Raw genomic sequence first — 20,220 nt, forward strand, 5'->3', positions numbered from 1 at the left:
TGTGGTTTAATCCCCCCCTTCCCCACTAGAGAACCCTTGGGTTTCCCCAGAGCAGGAGCGAGATTGGAGAGGTACATTGTATTTAGGAAAGGGTCCAGACGAACGCCTGGATGAAGGCCCAACTGTTCTGGGCAGCGACTGTGTGATTCCGACGGAGCTATTTATCATTGCTGCTCTCCTGGCTCAGCTGCAGCCGGCATCGGCAGATAAACAAAATCAAAAAGTTTTGAGGGTTTGATTTATTTTAAGCTGAACTATCCATGCCGTGGTGATCACACTTGCGCCACACCAAACCGATCCTCCCATTCTCTGGGCCCCCTGACTTCTCCCGAGGGTGCTGGAGCCAACTGCTCTCAGGTGCGATATCAGACTTGAAACCGGTGGGTTCCCCCCAGGCGCTATGCTGGCGGACTCCGAATGGCAACATGCAGAAATCTTTTCTCACGGGAGCCATTGAGTGTATGTGTCCAGAGGAGACTCCCACAGGGCTCTGCCTGAGGGTTTGAAACCCGGCTATCAGTGCTCTGGGAACTACACGGAGGAGGCGGCCAGGGCCCGGGGGTGGGGGGGGTCCCCCGTCTCTCACAAACTCCATTGTAACCCTTCAGCCTGTTCTCCTTGCCCTGTTTCCTCCGGCCGGCCTGCGGAACGGCTATTGTAACATCAGACAGTCCCGTCCCAGCCCTGGCCTTGCTACTAATTGGTCTGTGAAATTACCTCTCTGAGCCTCAGTTTCCTCGTTTTCGAAGTAGGGCCCGTGGCATCGGTCTCCCAGCACCATGTACGACAGACGGGATGGGAAGCCTTCGCCTACACAGAGGGTCAGCAAACAGCAGCTGTCTGTGTTACTGGCGTCAGCAGTGCGAGGAAGTTAAACTGCGTGTCCAGCGGTCAGTTTGTCCCTTCAGCCCCTCCAGCTGACAGTTGGTACGAAGGCACCCAAGCACCTGACAACGAGGTGGATGGGGATGAGGATGCACTGCTTCCAAACGAATCAGAGACATGTAGGGAGGAGAAATCAGACAGAGTCCGTTGTAAAGCTTCCCGGCCTCTGCTTTGCTCTAAGAGTTTCGCTCGCCTTGACTTTTTTTTTTAAGATTTTATTCATTTTTAGAGAGAGGGGAAAGGAAGGAGAGAAACATCAACATGTAGTTGCCTCTCGCACGCCCCTAACCAGGGATGGGCGCAACCCAGGCACGTGCCCTGACCCGGAACTGATTAGGCGACCCTTTGGTTCGCAGGCCCACACTCAATCCACTGAGCCACACCAGCCAGGGCGACTTCTTTTTTCTCAAGGGCAGAGGAGTAGCCACAGTGTCAGGCTGCCTGAGCTACAGAATATCTCCACACAGGGTCAAAGGCTCACCCTTTCCCTCCAGTAACCTGTGAGGTCAAAATGGGCACCTGAAAGCCAAGTGTCATTTCTGAACACGGTCCAAGAAAGCACTGCATTCCACAGAGACCCAAGAACTCACCGAGGGTGGTTCTTGACGTTGGTGCCCCACGGGACACCACGGAGGGGGGGTGGGGCAAGACCCTGGCGGAGCCACCTTTGTGCCTTTGGACTCTCCAGGACTCAGATACCCAAGTCTGAGACAAGCTCCTGCAGCCGGAGGCTGGGGGGTGGGAGGGAGGCAGCTTGTGGGCACTGCCCACTGCGGTAAGTTCTAAGGAAACTCTGGGGTGTGCTACTATTAACGGCTGCCCATCAGAGGGAGGGGGACAAGCAAGGGCCTTGGCCGAGGCCCCGTGAGGCTGAGTCCCTGCAGAGCCTGGAGGAGGAGAGGCCAGTGAAGTGTGCGCGCACACACACACAGACCCCACGACTGGGGCTGCGGAAACCCCCGGCGCTGGGCTCCCTGGGCCCCCCCTCCCCACCCCGCCGCACCCCGCCCCGGAAAACAATGACCTGGGCAAGGAACAGTTAATGAGCAATGCGCTGCGCTCGCTGTGCACGTTACAACAAAGAGCTGGCGGCTCCCGGGGGAAAGGGCTGGTGCGCTGCCGTTCAAACTTGTCAGTCAGCTGGTGCCAGCAGCCCGGCGTGGCCGCCCCGCGCGCGCTCGGTGCCTGTGTCAGTCTGCCCGGCTCTGCGCATCTGCTCGCAGGCGCGGCGGCCCAGCCGGCGGCGGCGGCGGCGGCTCCTCTCGGCCGGCGGGGCTCCCCGAGCGCGCTGCTCCTGCCTCCGCGTCGCCCCCGCGCCTCTCCCCGCCGCGGCCCCTGATTTATGGTCGCTCGCTCGGGACTCCCCTCCCCGGCTGCCGGTCCCCGCCTGCCAGAATGGAAGAGGCCGATCTGCTCAAGGAGAGACTCCAGGCCATCACGGTAAGTGCGCGCACAGCTGGGACTCGCGGACTCGCTGCTGTCCCGCGGGCGGGCGGGCGGGCGGCCGCGCCGCCCCGAGGGTGGGCGCACGGGGCTGTCACCCCTCGCGGGGGCGTCCCTGCCGCTCCCCTCGCCCTGGCGACCCTCTCTCGCCACCCCCCCCGCCCCCCGGGCTCCCGAACTAGCTCCGAGTAAATGGTTTTGATTTCTGCACAAGCTGTTGCCTACGTTTTCAACAGCCCTCAGAAGCTTTTAAGGCAGTTTTGTTGACCTTCTGTGTACCTTAGAAACGCACTTTTTTTTTTAAATTTATGTTTCATAGACGTTAGCTCCAAAGACAGATCCCTGGTAACTTAGGAACTTTTTTAAGGTAATACACCCCAAAGTTAAAATCTTTTAAAGGGGGAGAGAAAAGAAAGGGGAAAAAAACAACTTGAAACTTTTTATTTGCAGTGCGGTGGTAGGTTCCAGAAAGCCTAACAAAATGAAAACGCATGTTGCGCCGCAGCTAGGCGTTAAAGGAGAGGAAAGCGAGCAACGGCACGTATCAGATGAGTTCTCGGGTGTCGTTTTCCAGCGGGCTCACCAGCTGAGTGAGACCCTGGCGGAGGCAGGCAGGGCATGCAGTGCGCTGGATTTGGAAAATATTTCACTTAATACCGGGAAGGAAAATAATGCATTTTTTATGTTTGTTCTGGGAAAGAGTCAAGGCAAGAAATGAATTACTTTCCTTAAATGACCCGGCTTTTTTCAACGTAATTTTATTAAATCCTCTGCCTGGCAGGCACCAGGAGGATCTGTGGCACAGTTGTGTACCGTGAGCTGCAACTTCTGAGGTCATTTTTTCAAGGGGAGAAACTTTGGAAGTCAACATCCCGATTTCTCAGCATTTTCTGTCCCTGACATTCGCTGCCAGAGAGCAAATGAGTACTTTTTTTTTTTTACAGCTGGTGCGAACTCAGAGTAGGTAGGGAGATAATATTTTTTTCTCTGCTCTTCAAACTCGCATGGTGTAGGTAATCGTGCTAATCCCAGTTCAGGGATTTTATTAAATGGATACAATGTCACGGTTGCGCCCAGAGAGGACTCAGGGAGTCGAGGTATTTTCTCAGCCAGTGGTAAGGGGCTGGGAGACCGTGACCCGCGCTCTTCCAGAAGGCAGTGCCTGGGAAGCGTCTGACTCCTCATTGGGACCATTTCCTTGCTCGGAGAACGTTGCCTTGGAGCGTGCCTTGGTCTGGTGTGTTCTGTCTGGTGGTTAAACTTGGCCGCGGGTTCAGCTGTCCTGCTCTGAGGCACAGGAACTGGGCCCCGCTCGGCTGGTTTTGGCCTTGGCCTTTAGCTTGACAGCTGCTGTGTAAAGGTTACTGTGTGAGGCCGTGTGAGTGGCGTGGGCACCGGTTCCGCCGCTTCTGGGCTTCTGTCTCCTAATTAACTAGTGGTGCGTCCTGTGAAACACACAAGCAGCTCCTTGTTCCCCGTTTTTTTTCTAAACTGAAGCCCCCCCCCCCCTGCACTTCCCAAAGCCCTCGCCCCCTCCAGCACACCGCGCAGGGATCTGAAGGCGGGACTCCCTGCCCGCGGGGCGGGGCGGGGCCGGGCGGGGCGTCGTCACCCAGCGTGGGGGATGCAGACGGAGCCAGAGCAAGACTCCTTGTGCCCTCCAAGCGGGCCAGGGACCTCCTCAGGCGTGCGCTTTCGGGGACGGTGTTTTAAAGTGCGACTTTGGGGGCTATTCCACTAGCTTCAGCCTCTCCCACGAGCAAGAATGAAGCAAATCCCCAAGGTGAGACCATACAGTAATTCTGTCTTGGAAGTCCTACGTTTGTCTAAAGGTCATAGGGAGAAAACTGGGAAAAGTGTACGGGACAGATTCCCACTGGCTTAGTCCAGTCACCGGGCTAAGTCCGGTCACATGGGTCCCCCACCTAGAGGACGACTGGAGCGGTGCCGTGTCCATGGGAACAACACATGCCCCCGCCTCCCTCCGGGCGCCCTGGGAATGCCGGCTCTGCGGCCCCACCCCCCCTCCACCCAGGAAGCGCCTCAGCTGTCCCCCCCGCCCCGGGACAGGCGTGCATGCGGTGTCCAGTCTGCAGGGGTCGTTTCACTCTTGGAAGGGCTTAAAACCTCCAGAATCTCTGACCCAGGGACGATCTCCTCGTTTTAACTCTTTTCCTCCCATTTCCCTACGTGACAACAATTTCCGTGTATCTCCTTCTAGAACAAAATCGTAAGATAATTGCTCGGTGTGTCGAAACCCAGCAACTCCCAGACGTCAGTCTGTTAGAAAGGGGGGGAAAAAAACTTTTGACATTCTAGCATCTATTTGATTTTTACATTAAAACGTATTCTTCCAATCCCTGGCTGTGAAACAAAATAATCTCCACCATTGAATTCATTCCACCTGGTCGGGGGAGTCTCCGAAAAGTCATTATTTCCACGGCAAGGGATTGGAAACACAAGTGTATGTGCCTGGAACTTGACAGGACCAGGGAGCTGTCTCCTTAAAAAAAAAAAAAAAAAAAGAGGATTAAACACAGTCAGTAGACGGACCGCGCCCCTTAGACTCCCGAACCAAACACCCAGTCACTGGGACGGCAAGTCCAACTGCAGACGAGTCCGGAGTCTTCCAAAGGGAGTGAGGGCGCAGCCGGGAGAGCGCTCGGGACCCGTCGCACGGAAGGAGGGGCTTCGGCGTGGGCGTGCGGACGCGGGTCCTCTTCTGCGCGCCCGCTCGCGCGTTCCTCCTCCACGGCCTCACCCGTGACCCGCGCTCTCCTCCCGAAGTCACGGTCGCAGGCTGTCTCGGCCTGAGAGTTCCGCTTCCAGCTACAACCGTCTCAAGCGGCTGAAGTTAGTGCTTCGGTGAGAAAGTCTCCTGAGGCTCCTTCCAAGTCAGCGCGTGGCTGAACAAGTAGCTGATTTTTATACGAAAGGAGGGCTCAGGCGGGACACTGGTGATTTGAAGCTGGCCTTCACGGCGCTGGAACCGGCGAGGCCGACGCCTGCGCACTCTCGCGAGGGGCGTGTCGAAGGGCTGGCTGAGCCGGCCGAGGGCTCCGTCTGCGGGCTCACCCGGGACCCCCCACCCCGAAGAACAGGGGAGAGGCCCAGGTGAATTCCCCTGAGACATAAAAGGAGCCGTAAGGATTGGTCACATCCCCAGCGCTCGGACACCCCCCTGCGCCGGAACACACACGCGGCCTTATCTCCATGCCTGCTGTGCCGCAGAGCACTGTCCTCAGTAACGTGGGAAAACTCGGCCCGGGAGCCCCTGGATCTCAAGCTGGCTCGCCTCCCAGAACTGGTACATTGTAGGGGCTGAGATCAGAAGAGTTCTGAGCCCTTGAATCAATCGTCAGAGAACAGACCAGCTGGGGAGGAAAGGGGTAAGAATGTAGCCGGCACTGTAATTCTCATGGAAGCTTACCTGTAACTGGGAGGGTGTGTGTTAGCAAGTCACTGTCTCGACCCTGTGTTCGATTCGTGAGTGCTGAGCGGCTGCTGTGTCCAAGCCTTACGCATTTAAACCAGAAGAATGGAATAAGGGGGGTCGTGGGTGCCGGGGTGGCTGGGAGGGGGTGTTATCTGCAGCAGCATGTCCGGGACTCACCCCGGGGAGAGGGTGACGTCGGAGCGTGGATGAGAAGGAGGACGGCCCGTCAGAACTCAGAGAGTCATGATTGTCACAGTGATCGCCAGAGCGAGCACCTGCCTAGCTAGGACCGCCGCCGCTGGAAAGCAGCCACAGAAAGTCCCGAGGCTGGAATTTGAGCCACGGAGCCAGATTTGCCAGCCAAAGCCGCACGTGACCCAGGGTAAGAAGGAGCTCACATTTCCCAGATCCACTCCCTACTTCTTTCCTCTCCCAGAGAATGAAGAATTTGTTCTAGACCGGTAAACCCGGGAGCTTAGGAGGCAGAAAGGTTTTACGCAGAACAGAAACCTCCCCGGTCCAAAGGCCGACGCTAAAACACTGACATCGACGCAGGCAGGTTCCAGGCGTTTCTGCAGCATGCGGCACCTCATCACTGGTCACTCAGCTGTCACCTCATTTCCGGTGTGTCCGTATCTGGGATCCTCTAGCAGGTCCTAAGACAGTGGATGACCTCAAAGCAGGACCTGCGACCCCACTCGTGGGGCCCAGGACACAGAAAACGTGGGGAGCCTTGTCAAGACGCACTCGGATTCTCTAGATGGGAGCAGCAGGGCTTTAAACTGAATGCCGGGCCCTTCTGAGCATGGAGCTGTAGAAGTCATCACAGGTCCCAGGGCCGGGCAGCTGGCCCTCCTTGCATTCCCCAGGCCGGCCACCTACGTCCTCCCCTATTCATTCTGCCTGTACAAGCGTGAGAGCAAAAACAGGAGCGAGCCCACCTGGCTCGTGTGCTAGGGTCATTGCATCGTTGAGTGCTACAAGGACTTCTTAAAGCAACAGCATCGTGCCCCTCGGGTCCAGCACACCTCGTGGTTAACACAGAGGTACGGGAGGGACTCCCAGTCCGCCACAAACACCTAGTGACGCTCACACACAGAGGGTACAAGGAGCTGGAGGAGTCTCCTGAGGAGACAAGTCCTGGGCCAGAGTATTTGAACAATGCAGCCTCCGCGCAGCTGTCCACAGCCCTGCCCTGGGGTGGCACGCTTCCTCCAGAGCAGGAAAGGTTCCTTCGAACCGGTGTGCCGCCACACCGTTGCCAAGTATAACAGCCCACCCACGACGCCGACCGTGTGAGGAGGCGGAAGAATGGTGATAGCTTTATTAAGGAAGCTGCTTTCGGAAAAGGGGCCAAGGTTTTTCCCGTGTGCTGCAGAATGGTACCGCTGCTCCCCGCAAAGCCCTGCACTGACGAGGGTCCCCGTGAACTCTGAACCCGACCGAGGGTTGGAGAAAGAGCCGTCTCTGTAGAAAACCTGGGTGGACACACGTCGGTCTGAGCGCCAGAGTCTAGCGAGCATCCGACCGCATGGGGCCTCATTCAGTACTCACACGCCCTTTCTCCAGCCTCAAAGGACATAGCCGGTCTTACAATAAACTAAGAATAGCTCATTTCTACTAAGAATAATTTAATGAAGTAAAATATTTAGCCCTTGCCGGTGTAGCTCAGTGGATTGAGCACAGGCCTACAAATCAAAGGGTCACCGGTTCGATTCCCAGTCAGGGCACAGGCCTGGGTTATGGGCCAGGTCACCAGTAGGGGGTGCATGAGAGGCAACCACACATTGATGTTTCCCTCTCTTTCTCCTTCCCTTCCCGCCTCTCTAAAAATAAATAAATAAGCTCTTTTAAAATTAGTTTAAAAATAAAATATTTAAATATTAATAAGAATGTTTTCACGTATCTAAGTGGCCAAGGGGTGGCCTCAGGAAGCTGTACCGCCCGCAGCTGCTCACCCAGCGCTGCGGGGAGGACACGTCCCTCGGTCATCGCAGGGGCGGCTGCGGGGGGGGGGGGGGGGGTCCCCGCTTACAGTCTGGATGCGAACCCCCAGCAACTGAGCGTGCTCTGTGGAGCCGCATAAGCTAGAACGGGGTCAGCCTCTGGCGCTCTGGATGCAAATCGGAACCGGGCCCCGGGCTGAGCACCAAGTTCCGCATGCGTGACCGTGTCCGCAAGTGACGTAAGGTGACGGGACACGTTCAAGATCAGTCTATTCAAAATCAGGGTGTGCTAACCAGCCTAGGCTATCAAGGACACCCCGTGAGCAAAAGAATCCCGAGATTAAAAATAATAAGGACAGCACCTATTCTTCCGTAGCATTTAGGCTTTTAAAAATAAAAACTTCCATGTCATCTCACTCAGCTACCCGGTCCTGTGGGTATTTCCCAAAGTAGATGCCAGCGTTCCCATTTTACAGGCGGAGAACCTAAGGCCAGGCAAAGGTGAGGACTTGAATCCGTTCTCCTGAACGTCAGACTCTCGGCCACCGCATCTCCATGAACTCTAACGAGCAGACTAACCACAGCCCTCGCCCCCACCCAGAGCTTGTCCTCAGACCTCCGGTGTCCACACCTATGGTCCTCAGACCTCCGGTGTCCACTCCTATGGATGGAGCCCAAAGTGGAGCACGGAGAAGAGCCTAAGAGATTCTGGGTCACTCAACCTAACCCAAACCAGTCCTCCCTGCTAGCAGCCTCCCCCCGCAACCCCCCATCGGCCGGGGGAAGCAGTGGGGAAGGAGAGAATGCGATTCCAATTTAGGGGCTTTCTTACTGCCTTAGCAGGTGGGGGCAGAATCAAAGCCCATCCCAGACCACCCCGTATCTCAGCCTTCCCTCCATCCCGCCTCTGTGACCCAGCCTCTCCCCTCCGGCCAGGGTTTCTGAGACAAAGAGCTAATGATCATCGGGCCTGCCAACAGATTCTTCCCCCCCACCCGCACCCCACTGAAGATGCAGCCGAGTTACCATCCCCCCTTGATTATTCAGCGTCTTGTTTTGTGTCTGTTGTTTATCCTTGCTTGGTTTGGTTTTGTCGCCACTCATTAGAACACACAAGAAATGACAGACAAAGGAATGAAAGAGTAGAGCACAAACTCTGCTTAGAGATCGGCTCAAATCTTTTGTAAGGCCGGGAAAGACTGAAATCACGGAATAAAATGAGGTGTAGAAAATGCATGCCTTTTTAGCTGACTCCGCCAGTGATAACCGCATTCAGCCGACCTGGCTAACGTAAGAAGGAGGGTATTCCAAAGCTACGTGCAGAAATAAGGGAGCAGGAGGAAGTCACACCCTGCTCACGAGAGGCTCACCCAGCTTCTCCTTCGCACATCCGGTGCCGGATGGGTCAGCACGCCCCCAAGCACCTGATCCCACTGAGAACACCTCTCCGGGTTGGGTTTGGACATCGTGTGCCAGAGCCCGGCTTCCTTTAACTGCCGCCCAATCGTCACGACTCAGTCACGGAAGCCACACGGCTGCATTTTCTGATTTTTATCGTTTCTCAGATCACAGGCTCATTCTAGACACTTGCCAAAATGTCAGTGTCGCTCTGAAAATTTGGTGCTGGGCATTGAACAAAGCACTGGGGCCAGTACAGAGCCCCTGGGACGGTAGCATCCGGGTCCGGGGAACTGCATTTCTACCAACACAGTGGGGAAGCACTGAGGTGTGGCAGGAAAAACCCCGCTGTTGGAGCTATAGACAATTCGGTTCAACACCAGTTCCAACACGGATCAACCGTGAGACTCAGGAAAGCTAATGCATTCTTCGGTGCCTCTAAAGATAAGAATTGACTGGAAAGTGTAGCGAACGAGCCAGATAGGCAATGTATGAAAAAAAATCAATACCTTCCTGAAAATCAATAATGAGTCATAAAATGTAATGTGAAACTACCCCACTCCTCATAGCTACAAAATAAAAAATGGGTAAAACCTAAAAGGAACCCAGCCCTACACATCAAATATGCAGGATTTATATAATGAAACTTAACTAAGCAATTCATGTGTGGAGGAGCACATTATTCCTTGAGTCAAAAGTTTGAATATTTAAAAAAACCATTATGTTTCCAAATTTATTTTAAGTCTAATGTGGTTCCAACCAAAATATGTAAGGAAGCTTTCTCATTCACTGCTGGTAGCTGCATGAAATTGCTAAAATAGGACAGTTTGGCAACTGGTATTTAAAAAAAAACCTCAAAAACTGGTTTATCCTTTGACCTGGAATTTCATTGGCAAGAAACTTACACTAAAGAAAACTGAGAGGCTCACAAAAATGGATTCCAAAGTGGAAGCAAACTCAATGTCTGGAAACAGGAACAAGCTGAATAAATGTGGTGCATATGTGTGTGTATGAAATAGTGGGCAGCCATTAAAAATAAGCTAGAAGACTAGCTAATGACAGGGTATGCATTATGTCCAGATATATTAAAAGAAATAGGTCAGACTACTGAACATGTAAAAAATGCCAATTTTATATGCACTGTAATATGTCACACAACTATAAGCCACATGCAGTATAACAGTATTGATCTCTGATTATCTCTGGGTGATGATAATGACTATTAGGAGTAACTTTTAAAGTTCCATCCAAGTATATGACTTTTTGTCTGTATGGTTGGTTGGTTTGTTGGTTTGTTGGGCAATGAGGAGGGATAAGAAACTGGTTGAGTTCTGAATTTAGTTTCTATTGAAATTCAACAGAATTATTCCAAAGTTCAAATAGAAAAATAAACCACTGCTACTAATTAAGACATTTTAGATAAGAATAATAAAGGACAACCCGCCCAGTAAAATGTTAATTTACCTCATTGGTGCATAATCTAACCTAGGTAGTATTGCTACCAAAATCAATAATTAAACTGTACAGATAACCTGGAACCAGACCATAATGTACACAAAAATTAGGAAATTTCAAAAGTTACTCAATGATAAAATTAGTAAATAAATGAAAAGTCAATCAATAGGAAAGAATTCTTCGGTCAAAGTTCAGATTAGTTAAAAATTTGAGAAAAAAAATTAAATCTGACCCTGAGCATTTACCATAAATCCAAGTAAATTCAGCTGCACTAAAGAGTCATTTTAATATTTAGAAAACTGGAAGAAAAATGGGTGAATAATTACTGTACTCAGATCATAAAAGCATTAAAAATGGTTTCCTCACTTACATAATGAGAGTGAACACGGCCCCTACCTCACAGGGACTTGGGGAAGGTTAAATAAGTGGACACACGTAGGTGCTCCCAGTCGTCCCTCACACACACACACACACTCACACACACAGAGTGTCAGCCGTGGCTACGACTCATAATCTCCATCTGCAGATCTTGAAAAATTAAGCAAAAGCAAGTCAGTTTAAAGTGCTTTGCTTTCAGCGCTGTCTCTTAGCCATTCCTTGTCTAACGACAACGCTGTTTAATAATTCACTCTACAACTTCGCCGGGGATTGTCCCATAAATTCTTTAAATATTCATAATGCGCCTTTTTTCTCCATCAGAGAACTGGCTGCTCTCGCTCTGCTGCCGCCTATGTGCCGCACCCGGGGTTCCGAGGCCGGCTGAGCCAACCGTATTCTTCTGCCGCGTCTGTCGACTGTCCGGGTCCCCCCCTGGCCTGAGTGGCTCTCTTTCAGGCTCTCTGTTTCCTCTCGGGCTTTGGGTTCCTTGTCGGCATGTTTGTCCTGCACTCTCCAGCATCACCATTATCCTCCTTAATCAAAAATAAGGAAGAGCCCTGGCTGGCGCAGCTCAGTGGATTGAGCTCGGGCTGCGAACCAAAGCATCGCAGGTTCAATTCCCAGTCAGGGCACATGCCTGGGCTGCAGGCCACGGCCCCCAGCAACCCCACATTGATGTTTCTCTCTCTCTCCCCCCCCTTACCTCTCTAAAAATAAATAAATAAAATCTTTAAAAATATATAAATAAATAAATAAAATCTTTAAAAAAAATAAGGAAGAAAGCCAGAGTACAATGATTCAAATTATCTGTTGTATTAACATTGCACTGTGCATCTCAGCACTGGTCTAATGAATGCCTTTATCTTTCTGTCCTCACCAAAACCTAATCCTACGTGTTTCAGGACACACACGTGGTGTTTGGACATCGCTGTCTGCCACACGCTTTGCATCTTCCCGGCTCCCCGGACGTCGGCCGTGTTTGCCTTGTTCCAAACAGGTGCCGCCAGCTCATCCGCATTCCTGGCGCGGTGAGCTCACTGCGGCCTCCGGCCTCCCAGCGATAGCGAGCTCTGTGGTTTGCTCTCGCTCACAGCTGTTCTCTCCCCTTGCTCTCTGGGCCTGTTGGTGACCGTGGGTCCCCGTTTCCGTTTGTAAATGGCCCGTGCTGCGTGATCCACACCTTCCCCCTTGAAATGCTCGCCCCTTTTCCAAGAAGTTCTCTTAAAGGCTTTTTTCAATCATTTTAAAAATCCACCTTCACCGGAACTTAGTAAACCTCCGGCGAGGCCCGGGACTCTCCCAGGAATACTGTACTGGTACGTCCCTAGCGTTCAAGGTTACCATTCTTTGCACAACAACAGGAAGCTGCATGGTGGGTGGTGTTTAAATTCGAACAAACATTGTCCAGTATGGTGCCTTTGAGACCTTGAACAATAAAAATGTCAGGAAGGCGTGTTGTAAAGTTAGAAGGTACCAGCTTCTCGCAGAATGAATCTGAAACCATCTGATTGACTTGGCCCAGTTCACCGAGTGCTGTTATAAATAATATCTTACTGACCCCCACACGAGCTTCCACGTGGGCTCCCTTGCCCCTGTGCCCTTAAATGTGGGTGCTTCATGAAGGATCTGGCTTTAACTCTCCTTGTCTTTCCCTAAAAATGTCCCCTGTCACGCTCTGACCGTCTCCTGCTGCGGCTAGCCCTTCCCAAACCCCCGTGTCTGATGCCCGTCCCTCCAGCACCCCAGCCTCCCACCACATCACCCCATTGCACATTCCCGAGACACCTCCAACTTGGTGGGACCCTGCCGGCCCCTCCCGAACTTCCTGTCCCCATCAGAGATTCCGCCCTCGGATGCCCACTGGACTGACTTCTTCCTCTCTTGAGTCCTTGCGTCATCAGCTGCAGGGCCTGCCAGTTTGCCTCCCCGGCGTCTCTCTCTGCCGTCCACGCCCTCTGCTGCCTCTGGTCTGCGCGACCCTGGGCTCCTGGGTGCCTGGGCGAGCTGCGGCCTAACTGGTTACCCCCCCTCGATGTCTACTACACAGTGAGGGACCCTAAACTCCTTAAAAGGCGGCCTTAACTCGATCTCACCTGTCCCTCTGAACCCTCCCCTCCCTCTCTGTGTTGGCGCATCAGGAAACGCTGACCCCCGGTCCTGTCACTCAGCTCGCTCTCTCGCAAGGGTCTGCCCGATCCTGTTGTTCTGATTTCACCTCCCGCAGCTCCCTGGGCGGCACCTTGGATGCCAACAGGCTTGCTGTTCCACATCGTGTCCCACTTTTCCGCTTCCAGGCCTTTGCTCACGTTGAGCCCGGGACTTGAACGCCCTTTTGTCCCCGTCCCCAGCTCTGCCGCGACCACCCAACACCCTGCCCTCAGGGGCTGCCCAAAGGCCCCCCAACCACAGCGGCTGGAAGCAACCCCTCGGCTCTCCCAGCGCCCTGCTTGTGCCTTTAGAACCGCAGTTGCCACTTGACTTCTTAGGGTGTCGCTACTTGCACAAATGATTTTCTTCCTTCGAGAGAATGTAAGCTCCTCTAGAAGCAGAAAGTGTCTGCTTCCAAGTCATCGGTAACGTTGCAGAACCCCTACATCACCCTGAACAAAGCGTCTGTATATAAGGACCTAAATCTTGGGTGAACTAACACTTAAACAACTCAGGATCGATCCTGCCTTCTCGACAGATTCGGGCATTTTATCATATTAGCTGCCTCGACATCGGTGACATCTCTGGGACGCTCACACTTCTAGGGACTGTGCTCACTCTAACTGAGTGTGTGACCGAGCTGATGTCGTTGGATCACTGACGGTCACGGCGACCTCATCATTGTAAACAAATTCATTTTCAGAATAAGTCAGAGGCGGCCCCTTCCAGAACGGGACCTGGACAGTGTCCACGGCTGACCTAGTCTGAGTGGACAGTGCACGGTCTGGGCAACCGTCCTCTGAACAGAAAGCCTCCGCAGGGGAGCACGTTGGGTGGAAACAGAAACAGAAGGTATTTAGAGGGTTCACGTCACTACACGTCTGACGTGCCAGGTCCCCACAGGGGGCCGAGAGATGCGCAGGCTCCTGGGGAACTTGAGGACGCCGGTGGCAGGTCCCACGTCCGTCTGTTTCCCGAGGGTCTGGGAGGGCGCCAGCTGGTGACGACGACCTTGGGCAGAGCGGCCGCGGAGCTAGACACACAGCTGCAGGGGGACCGACAGCGTGTCGCGCCGCCTTGCTGTTCGATCACGCCGACGTTCCCGTGGAGTTTGGTGGAGGGATACCTTGCTGTGGATGAAGATCTTACAAGGAAAAAGTGCTCCTTCCTTAAAGCCGAATCACGCCTGTGACCTCATAAAACCTCCTTCTTCACCACCTGGACGATCCCAGCGAGATGCCTCGTCGCCACAAAAGGACACTCACTGGTGTTCCTTAGCCACCCTGCCGTGAGCCTGGCGTGGCCCAGACACTGGAGGTGCCCTGCCCCCAGCCACAGTGTTCCTCGCCGTGTCTCGAACCCGAGATGAAGCCAGCCCCGGCAGGCTCTGGACTGGGCAGCAGGCGCTGCTGGGCCCAGCCATCACTGTCACACAGGCCAGCGTGTCCTTCTCTGGGGGGTGTCCGCCCATCCACGCCAGCGAGCAGGGGGCTGAAAAGTGCCCCCTGCTACCGGGAGGCCCCTCCTGCTGCCGGCTGCTGGGGTTGACCGGGGAGGTCGGGAGAAGCCAGACTCGCATCCCACCCCAGAAAATGGTGTCATGAACCAGCTAAGAGGGGAGAAGCCGCATTCACGTTGCCTGGGTTCAAGTCCTGGGTCTGCAGACACTCACCTCCTCCCAGGACCAGTGGACTCACAACTGACATACACAACAGCCGACTCCAGGAGCAACCTGAAGACGAGCGGAACAGAGGTCTTGTAACCGAGGATTTACAGAAGACACATCGAGACTGGCACAACGGCAGAGACGTGAAAAGGGCCGGCCCCGCTCCCACGGGCGGTGCGTGTCTGAGAGGGTCAGGAGGGATGTCTCAGCTGCAGGGGTTCCCCTGAGAAGTGTGGGGTCCAACCCCATGCTGGGATCCCCAGCCGAGAGCACCAGAACCAGGAAGGGGCACCCACATACCATCTGGCCATCCGTATGCCCTCTTTGGAGAGGCGCCTGCTCAGGCCCTTTGTCCATTTGTTAGTTGGATAGTTTGGGGTGTTTTGTGACGTTGACTTACACAAGCTCCTCATAAATTTTGGATACGAACCCCTTACCGGGTGCATCACTGGCTGTTACGTTCTCCTCATCGGTGGGCTGCCTTCCCATTGTGTTGATGGTTTCCCTGGCTGTGCCGAAACTTTCTAGTCTGACATAGTTCCACTTGTTTATTCTTTTCCTTCTGTTTCCCTTGCCCAAGTGATCTGTCAGAAAAAGATACTGCTATGAGACGTGCTCGAGATTTTACTGCCTATGTTTTCTTCCAGGATTTTTATAGTTTTGAGACTTACATTTAAGTCTTGTATCCGTTTGGAGTTTGTTCTTGTGTAGAAGGTGGTTTAGTTTCACTCCTTGGCACGTATCTGTGCAATCTGCCTAACGCCATTTACTGAAGAGTCTGTCTTCACCCCAGGGTATGTTTTTGCTTCCTTTGTCACATATTAGTTGACCGTAAAGGCATGGATTTATTTCTGGGCTCTCTGTTCTGCTCCATTGGTCTGCATGCCTATTCTATGCCAGTACCAGGCTGTGTTGATCACTTGACCTTGTAGTGTAGTCTGATATCACCAATTATCAGAGATGCAAATTAAAACTACAATGAAATATCACTTCACACCTATCAGAATGGCTGCCATCAATAATCCACAAACAACAAGCGCTGGCGAGGATGTGGAGAAAAGGGGACCCTCGTGCACTGTGGGTGGGAATGCAGACCGGGCAGCCGCTGTGGAAAGCAGTGTGGAGTTGCCTCAAAACGTGAAAAATGGAGCTGCCTTACAACCCAGAGATTCCACTGCTGGGATTACATCCGAAGGAACCCAAAACCCACTAATTCGAAAGAACATGAGCACCCCTACGTTCATTGCAGCATTATTGACAATCGCCAAGATTTGGAAGCAGCCCGAGTGCCCATCAGTAGATGAGTGGATAAAAAAGCTGTGGCACATTCACACAATGGAATATTACTTGGCCATAAAAAAGAAGGAAATCTTACCCTTTGTGATAGCATGGATGGACCTGGAGAATATCACGCTGCGTGAAATAAGCCAGTCAGAAAAAGACAAATGCCATACGGTTTTACTTATATGTGGGATCTAATGAACAAAACAAACAAACAAAATAGAAACACAGTCACAGATAGAAAAAACGGACAGTTCTCAGTGGGGAGCGGGGCTGTGGGACCAGATGAAAAAGGTGAAGAGAAAAAAAGACGTACACAGAGAGCAGTGTGGTGATGACCGGAGGGAAAGGGGGTGGGGAGGGAGCAGAGGGTGAGGGCGGGATTAAGGGTGAGGGAAGCAGACTTGATTGGGGTGAGGAACACACGATACAGATAGTGTATTATACGGTGGTGCACCTGGAACCTATGTGTAACAACAATCACTTACATGACAATAACAATGTCATCCCAATAAATTCAACTGTAATTCTAACTAATTTCATTTAATTGCCCATTTTGGGAAACCAAGCTTGACCGTTTCTGCCAGCAGGGGTCACTGTCCTTCACTGGTTCTCCACCAGTGTGATTTTTACACACTCACACACTCGCACACACACACACACCCTCCCCCCAACCCTCCACCCCCACCTCCGGGAATATTTGGCAATGACATTATTTCCACCACTGAGGTGCGGAAGAAATCCCATTACATGTACCTTTAGAGGAAGACTATGACAACCTCCGTGTGATAACGATGCCTATAATGATTATTTAAAATGAGTACAAACTTTTCAGTACACAAACTGGGCCAACAGGAGAAACACGCCTCCCTGGTAAGCGTGTTTCCGGGAGAAGGCGGAGCAGGGGGTGGGGGGGCGGCAGGCACACATCTGATGTCGCCGTGGTTCTGCACGTGGGTGCTGCCCCCTAAGGACGGGGGCCTCTGGGGGCGGTGGGAGGTGGCCTGGCCGAGCCTGTGACTCAGGCTGGGGAAGGGCAGGGCTCGCCGGGGCAAAAGAACTGCAGGTTCGAGTCTCAGGAGGTGGTGGCGCGGGGCCTTGACCAACAGGACCCAGGGGTGACCTTGGGCTCCCAGTTCTCTGGCTGAGGCTGAGGCTGGGAGGCCTGGGCTGGTGGGGGGGGGGGGGTGCTTGCATCAGGGTGGGCGGCAGAGAGCGTGGCAGCGGTGTCCTCCCCTGGACAACGCTGCCCCAGGGGCAGGGGCGCAGGCCTGGGCACCAGGGAGAAGGTCGCCCCTTTCTCCCTAAAGGCACCTGTGCTCTGGGCCCGCCCTCCGTCCGTACAGACCACGGCTGTACGTGGTCCCAAACCAGAGTGGTGCGCCAACGTCGTCTTTCCTTTCTCACATTGGCTGAGAGCCTCCGGCACGGCCTCCTTGGCTCGGGGGTCAGGGAGCTCGCGGGTGGGTGGACACGTTCGGAAGTGCCCTGTGTGCTCAGGAGAGGCAGTTTGGACGGTCACCGGGCTCCGGATGTGCCAGGGGCGGTGGACATTCCAAAGTCCCCACTTCATGATACCCTTCTGATAGCCCGGGAAATCCATCCCATGGGGGTCGGACTGGAGGTTAGGGGTCCCGGGGGTGCTGGCTGCGAAAGCACCTCCAAGCTCGGGCACCCCTCCCTCCAGACTCAGGCGCAGTACAGGCGGGCTGACGGTGGGCAGGGCTGAGTCCCGACACGGTGCTTGGGTGGGTGCAGGGGACTCGGCAGCGTTCCCTGCCCCGCAGGCAGAGGGCCGGCCTGGGCCGTGGAGCCCGAGCGCTGGGGCGGAGGGTACAGCGTGCCTGGGCTGTGCTTCGGGGCCTGCACAGATGTCTGCTCGGGTAGCTGCCCGTGGTCGCCGTGCGCCAGGGTTGGGGCGTCCAAGGGCGACTTGGTTCCCAGAAGTTTGAAGATCCATGGCGGGTTGAGCTAGGCTGATGGCTGGCATCGGAGCGCAAGGGCAGAGCGTGGGGTGCTGGCATGTGGGGACACTCTGTGCGCGGGACCCTGCACCAGCCAGGCCAGCGTGGCATTGGGCACACACGGGGGGGAACTCTCTGAGGCTGGGGAGCCCCGGCTTCCCACTGCGGGCCCCAGGCCCTTGGTTCTGGCATCAGGGCCCGAGGGGCCTGGACTCACATACTGGACATTTAAAGGGAGCAAATACAATCATTTCTACCAGGTTCCGAGAAGTAGAAAATGGACAGAATGGAACTTTCTTTCATTATAAATATGAACATAATACACTTGAATGCTCCTTTAAGGAAAAACAATGGATTTACGTCTACTAGTAGAGGGGATTCGTGTCTCATCCTTCTAGAACAGTCACTGGCGTCACTGTGTGCGATTCTGCTCTTAAGGAAGTGGTGACGGTCATTCAGGATTTCATGGTTAAGCACCGACAACGTGGATCTAACATGGACTCTCATGTAATGTCCAGCCTCCGTCCGCTCACGGAGACATCGTGTTCTCTCCCAACACTAGCGTCGTTCCCCCCCTTTCGTGTCCGCCGGTCGTGTTGGCGTGGAGTGGGGCACGGTTTCCACCGTAGTTGGCAACATGCAAGTTCAAAACCAAAGCATCCAAAGGCTCTAGAGACCTGACTCTGGCGCTTAGGTTTGGAGGTTGCTTCACGGTGGCGTGAATCCGTCTCTTCCCGGGGAAACCTCCCCCCAAGCTCACGCGGAGGCCGGCTGACCGGCGCCCGAGGGCTGGGGTGGGAGGTGGACGGAGAGTGAAAGCCTGCAGTCCGTCCAGCCCAAGGGTGGGCAGCAGGGTCCTTCCAGATCTGCGGGGGGCAGCTGAACGGTGAGGACCCTGCATGGGCCCGCAGGAGGGAAAGGCAGGAGGTGTCTGCGGTCAGGGACAGGCTCCCCGACTCGGGACGCGGGGCCACGGCCAGCTGGTGGGCACTGGGGCTCGAGATCCCTAACGCTCCCCTCACTGACGACTTACTTATTCTTTCTTTTTCTTTTCCTTTTTCCTTCCTTCCTTCCTTCCTTTTTTTCTTCGCTAATTCCTTAAAGAATGATCCCCAGGTAGTATATGACTTTGAAAACAGAAAAATCCCTCTGGTCTAATTTTCTCCGTAGACACGTTTCAGGGTAGAGTGACTTCGTAGACCTCCAGGGTATTTCTCAAGGTGGCAACAGCATCAGGCCGGATGGTCTAATGGCCCTGGGCATGGATTTCTTACAACGGACTTTACTCCGACGTCTGCAGACTCTCCCACATCCTGTCTGTGACAGCACCCAGCGGGTGTCACTCTGGGTTGAGGCCAACGCCCCTCTGACAAACCAGTCTTCTGCTGGTCAGCTGCAGGCCTGGGGGAGAGAACCACCCGTGTGCTTTTACTGGTGAATCAGCATGTTGGTTAGTTAAAACCCGTTTTCACAGCCATTGACGACGCCTGTTTCTTCATCTCAGGCAGCAAGATGTGATGGATGTCACTAGTTCGTGGGTATTAGAGATTGGCCTGTGTCGGTGGGGCTCCCCCAGACCGAGTCTGCAGTGGGCACGAAGAAGGACGAGATGGGTTTGATTGTCACCCCCTGGGGTACTGCTGGCACCCGGTCCGTAGCGGCCAGGGGTGCTGCTGCACGTCCTCCCCCAGGGCAGCCCCCACAACGGAACTACGGGTGTGTTGATTGGGACCACGTAAACCTCAGGAGAACAAGCGATTCATGGAGGACAACAAGGGGAGCTGACATCAAAGATGTCTTTATGACGTCATCCTAGTCAGGAACGTGGTATAAGTTGTATTAACTCAAGTTTGTTGTGTCCCTTGGGGATCTTCAACGGTTTTCTTGTTGATGTTTTATGTTAAGCTCACTCCGAGGTATTTTAGCTTTTTAGTTTCCACAATAAATGGGGCTCTTTCTTCCCTTTTATCTTCTAATTGTGATTTTTATATTCAGCTCTATAAATCAATATGGGACTCCACTAATTGTTTCTCTAATTTTCTTGCTCTTTTTGATCCAACTTTATTGGCTACTACTGGAATTTAATTCAGTTTAATATTTGAGATGCTAATAATAGTGGAGTTAGCAGACACCCTTTCCACACGAGGCATACTATTTACTGCTGAGCTGAGATTTATATACTTTATCAAGTTAGGGAATGCTCCTTTCATTTGCTTTATT

At 53.5% G+C, this 20,220-nt stretch overlaps 1 protein-coding gene across 1 annotated transcript in view; it reads left to right on the forward strand.

Annotated features, from left to right (window-relative positions):
- The first annotated feature begins 1,916 nt into the window (after positions 1–1,916).
- The window catches only part of PALMD (palmdelphin), a 45,944-nt gene continuing 27,640 nt past the window's right edge, over positions 1,917–20,220 (forward strand). Inside the window, exon 1 of the mRNA XM_028502985.2 lies at positions 1,917–2,325. Coding sequence (XP_028358786.1) covers positions 2,281–2,325 — 45 coding nt within the window. The 5' untranslated portion in view covers positions 1,917–2,280. The remainder of the gene's footprint in view (positions 2,326–20,220) is intronic.

The sequence above is a fragment of the Phyllostomus discolor genome, chromosome 14, assembly GCF_004126475.2.
Source record: "Phyllostomus discolor isolate MPI-MPIP mPhyDis1 chromosome 14, mPhyDis1.pri.v3, whole genome shotgun sequence".
NCBI lineage: Eukaryota > Metazoa > Chordata > Mammalia > Chiroptera > Phyllostomidae > Phyllostomus > Phyllostomus discolor.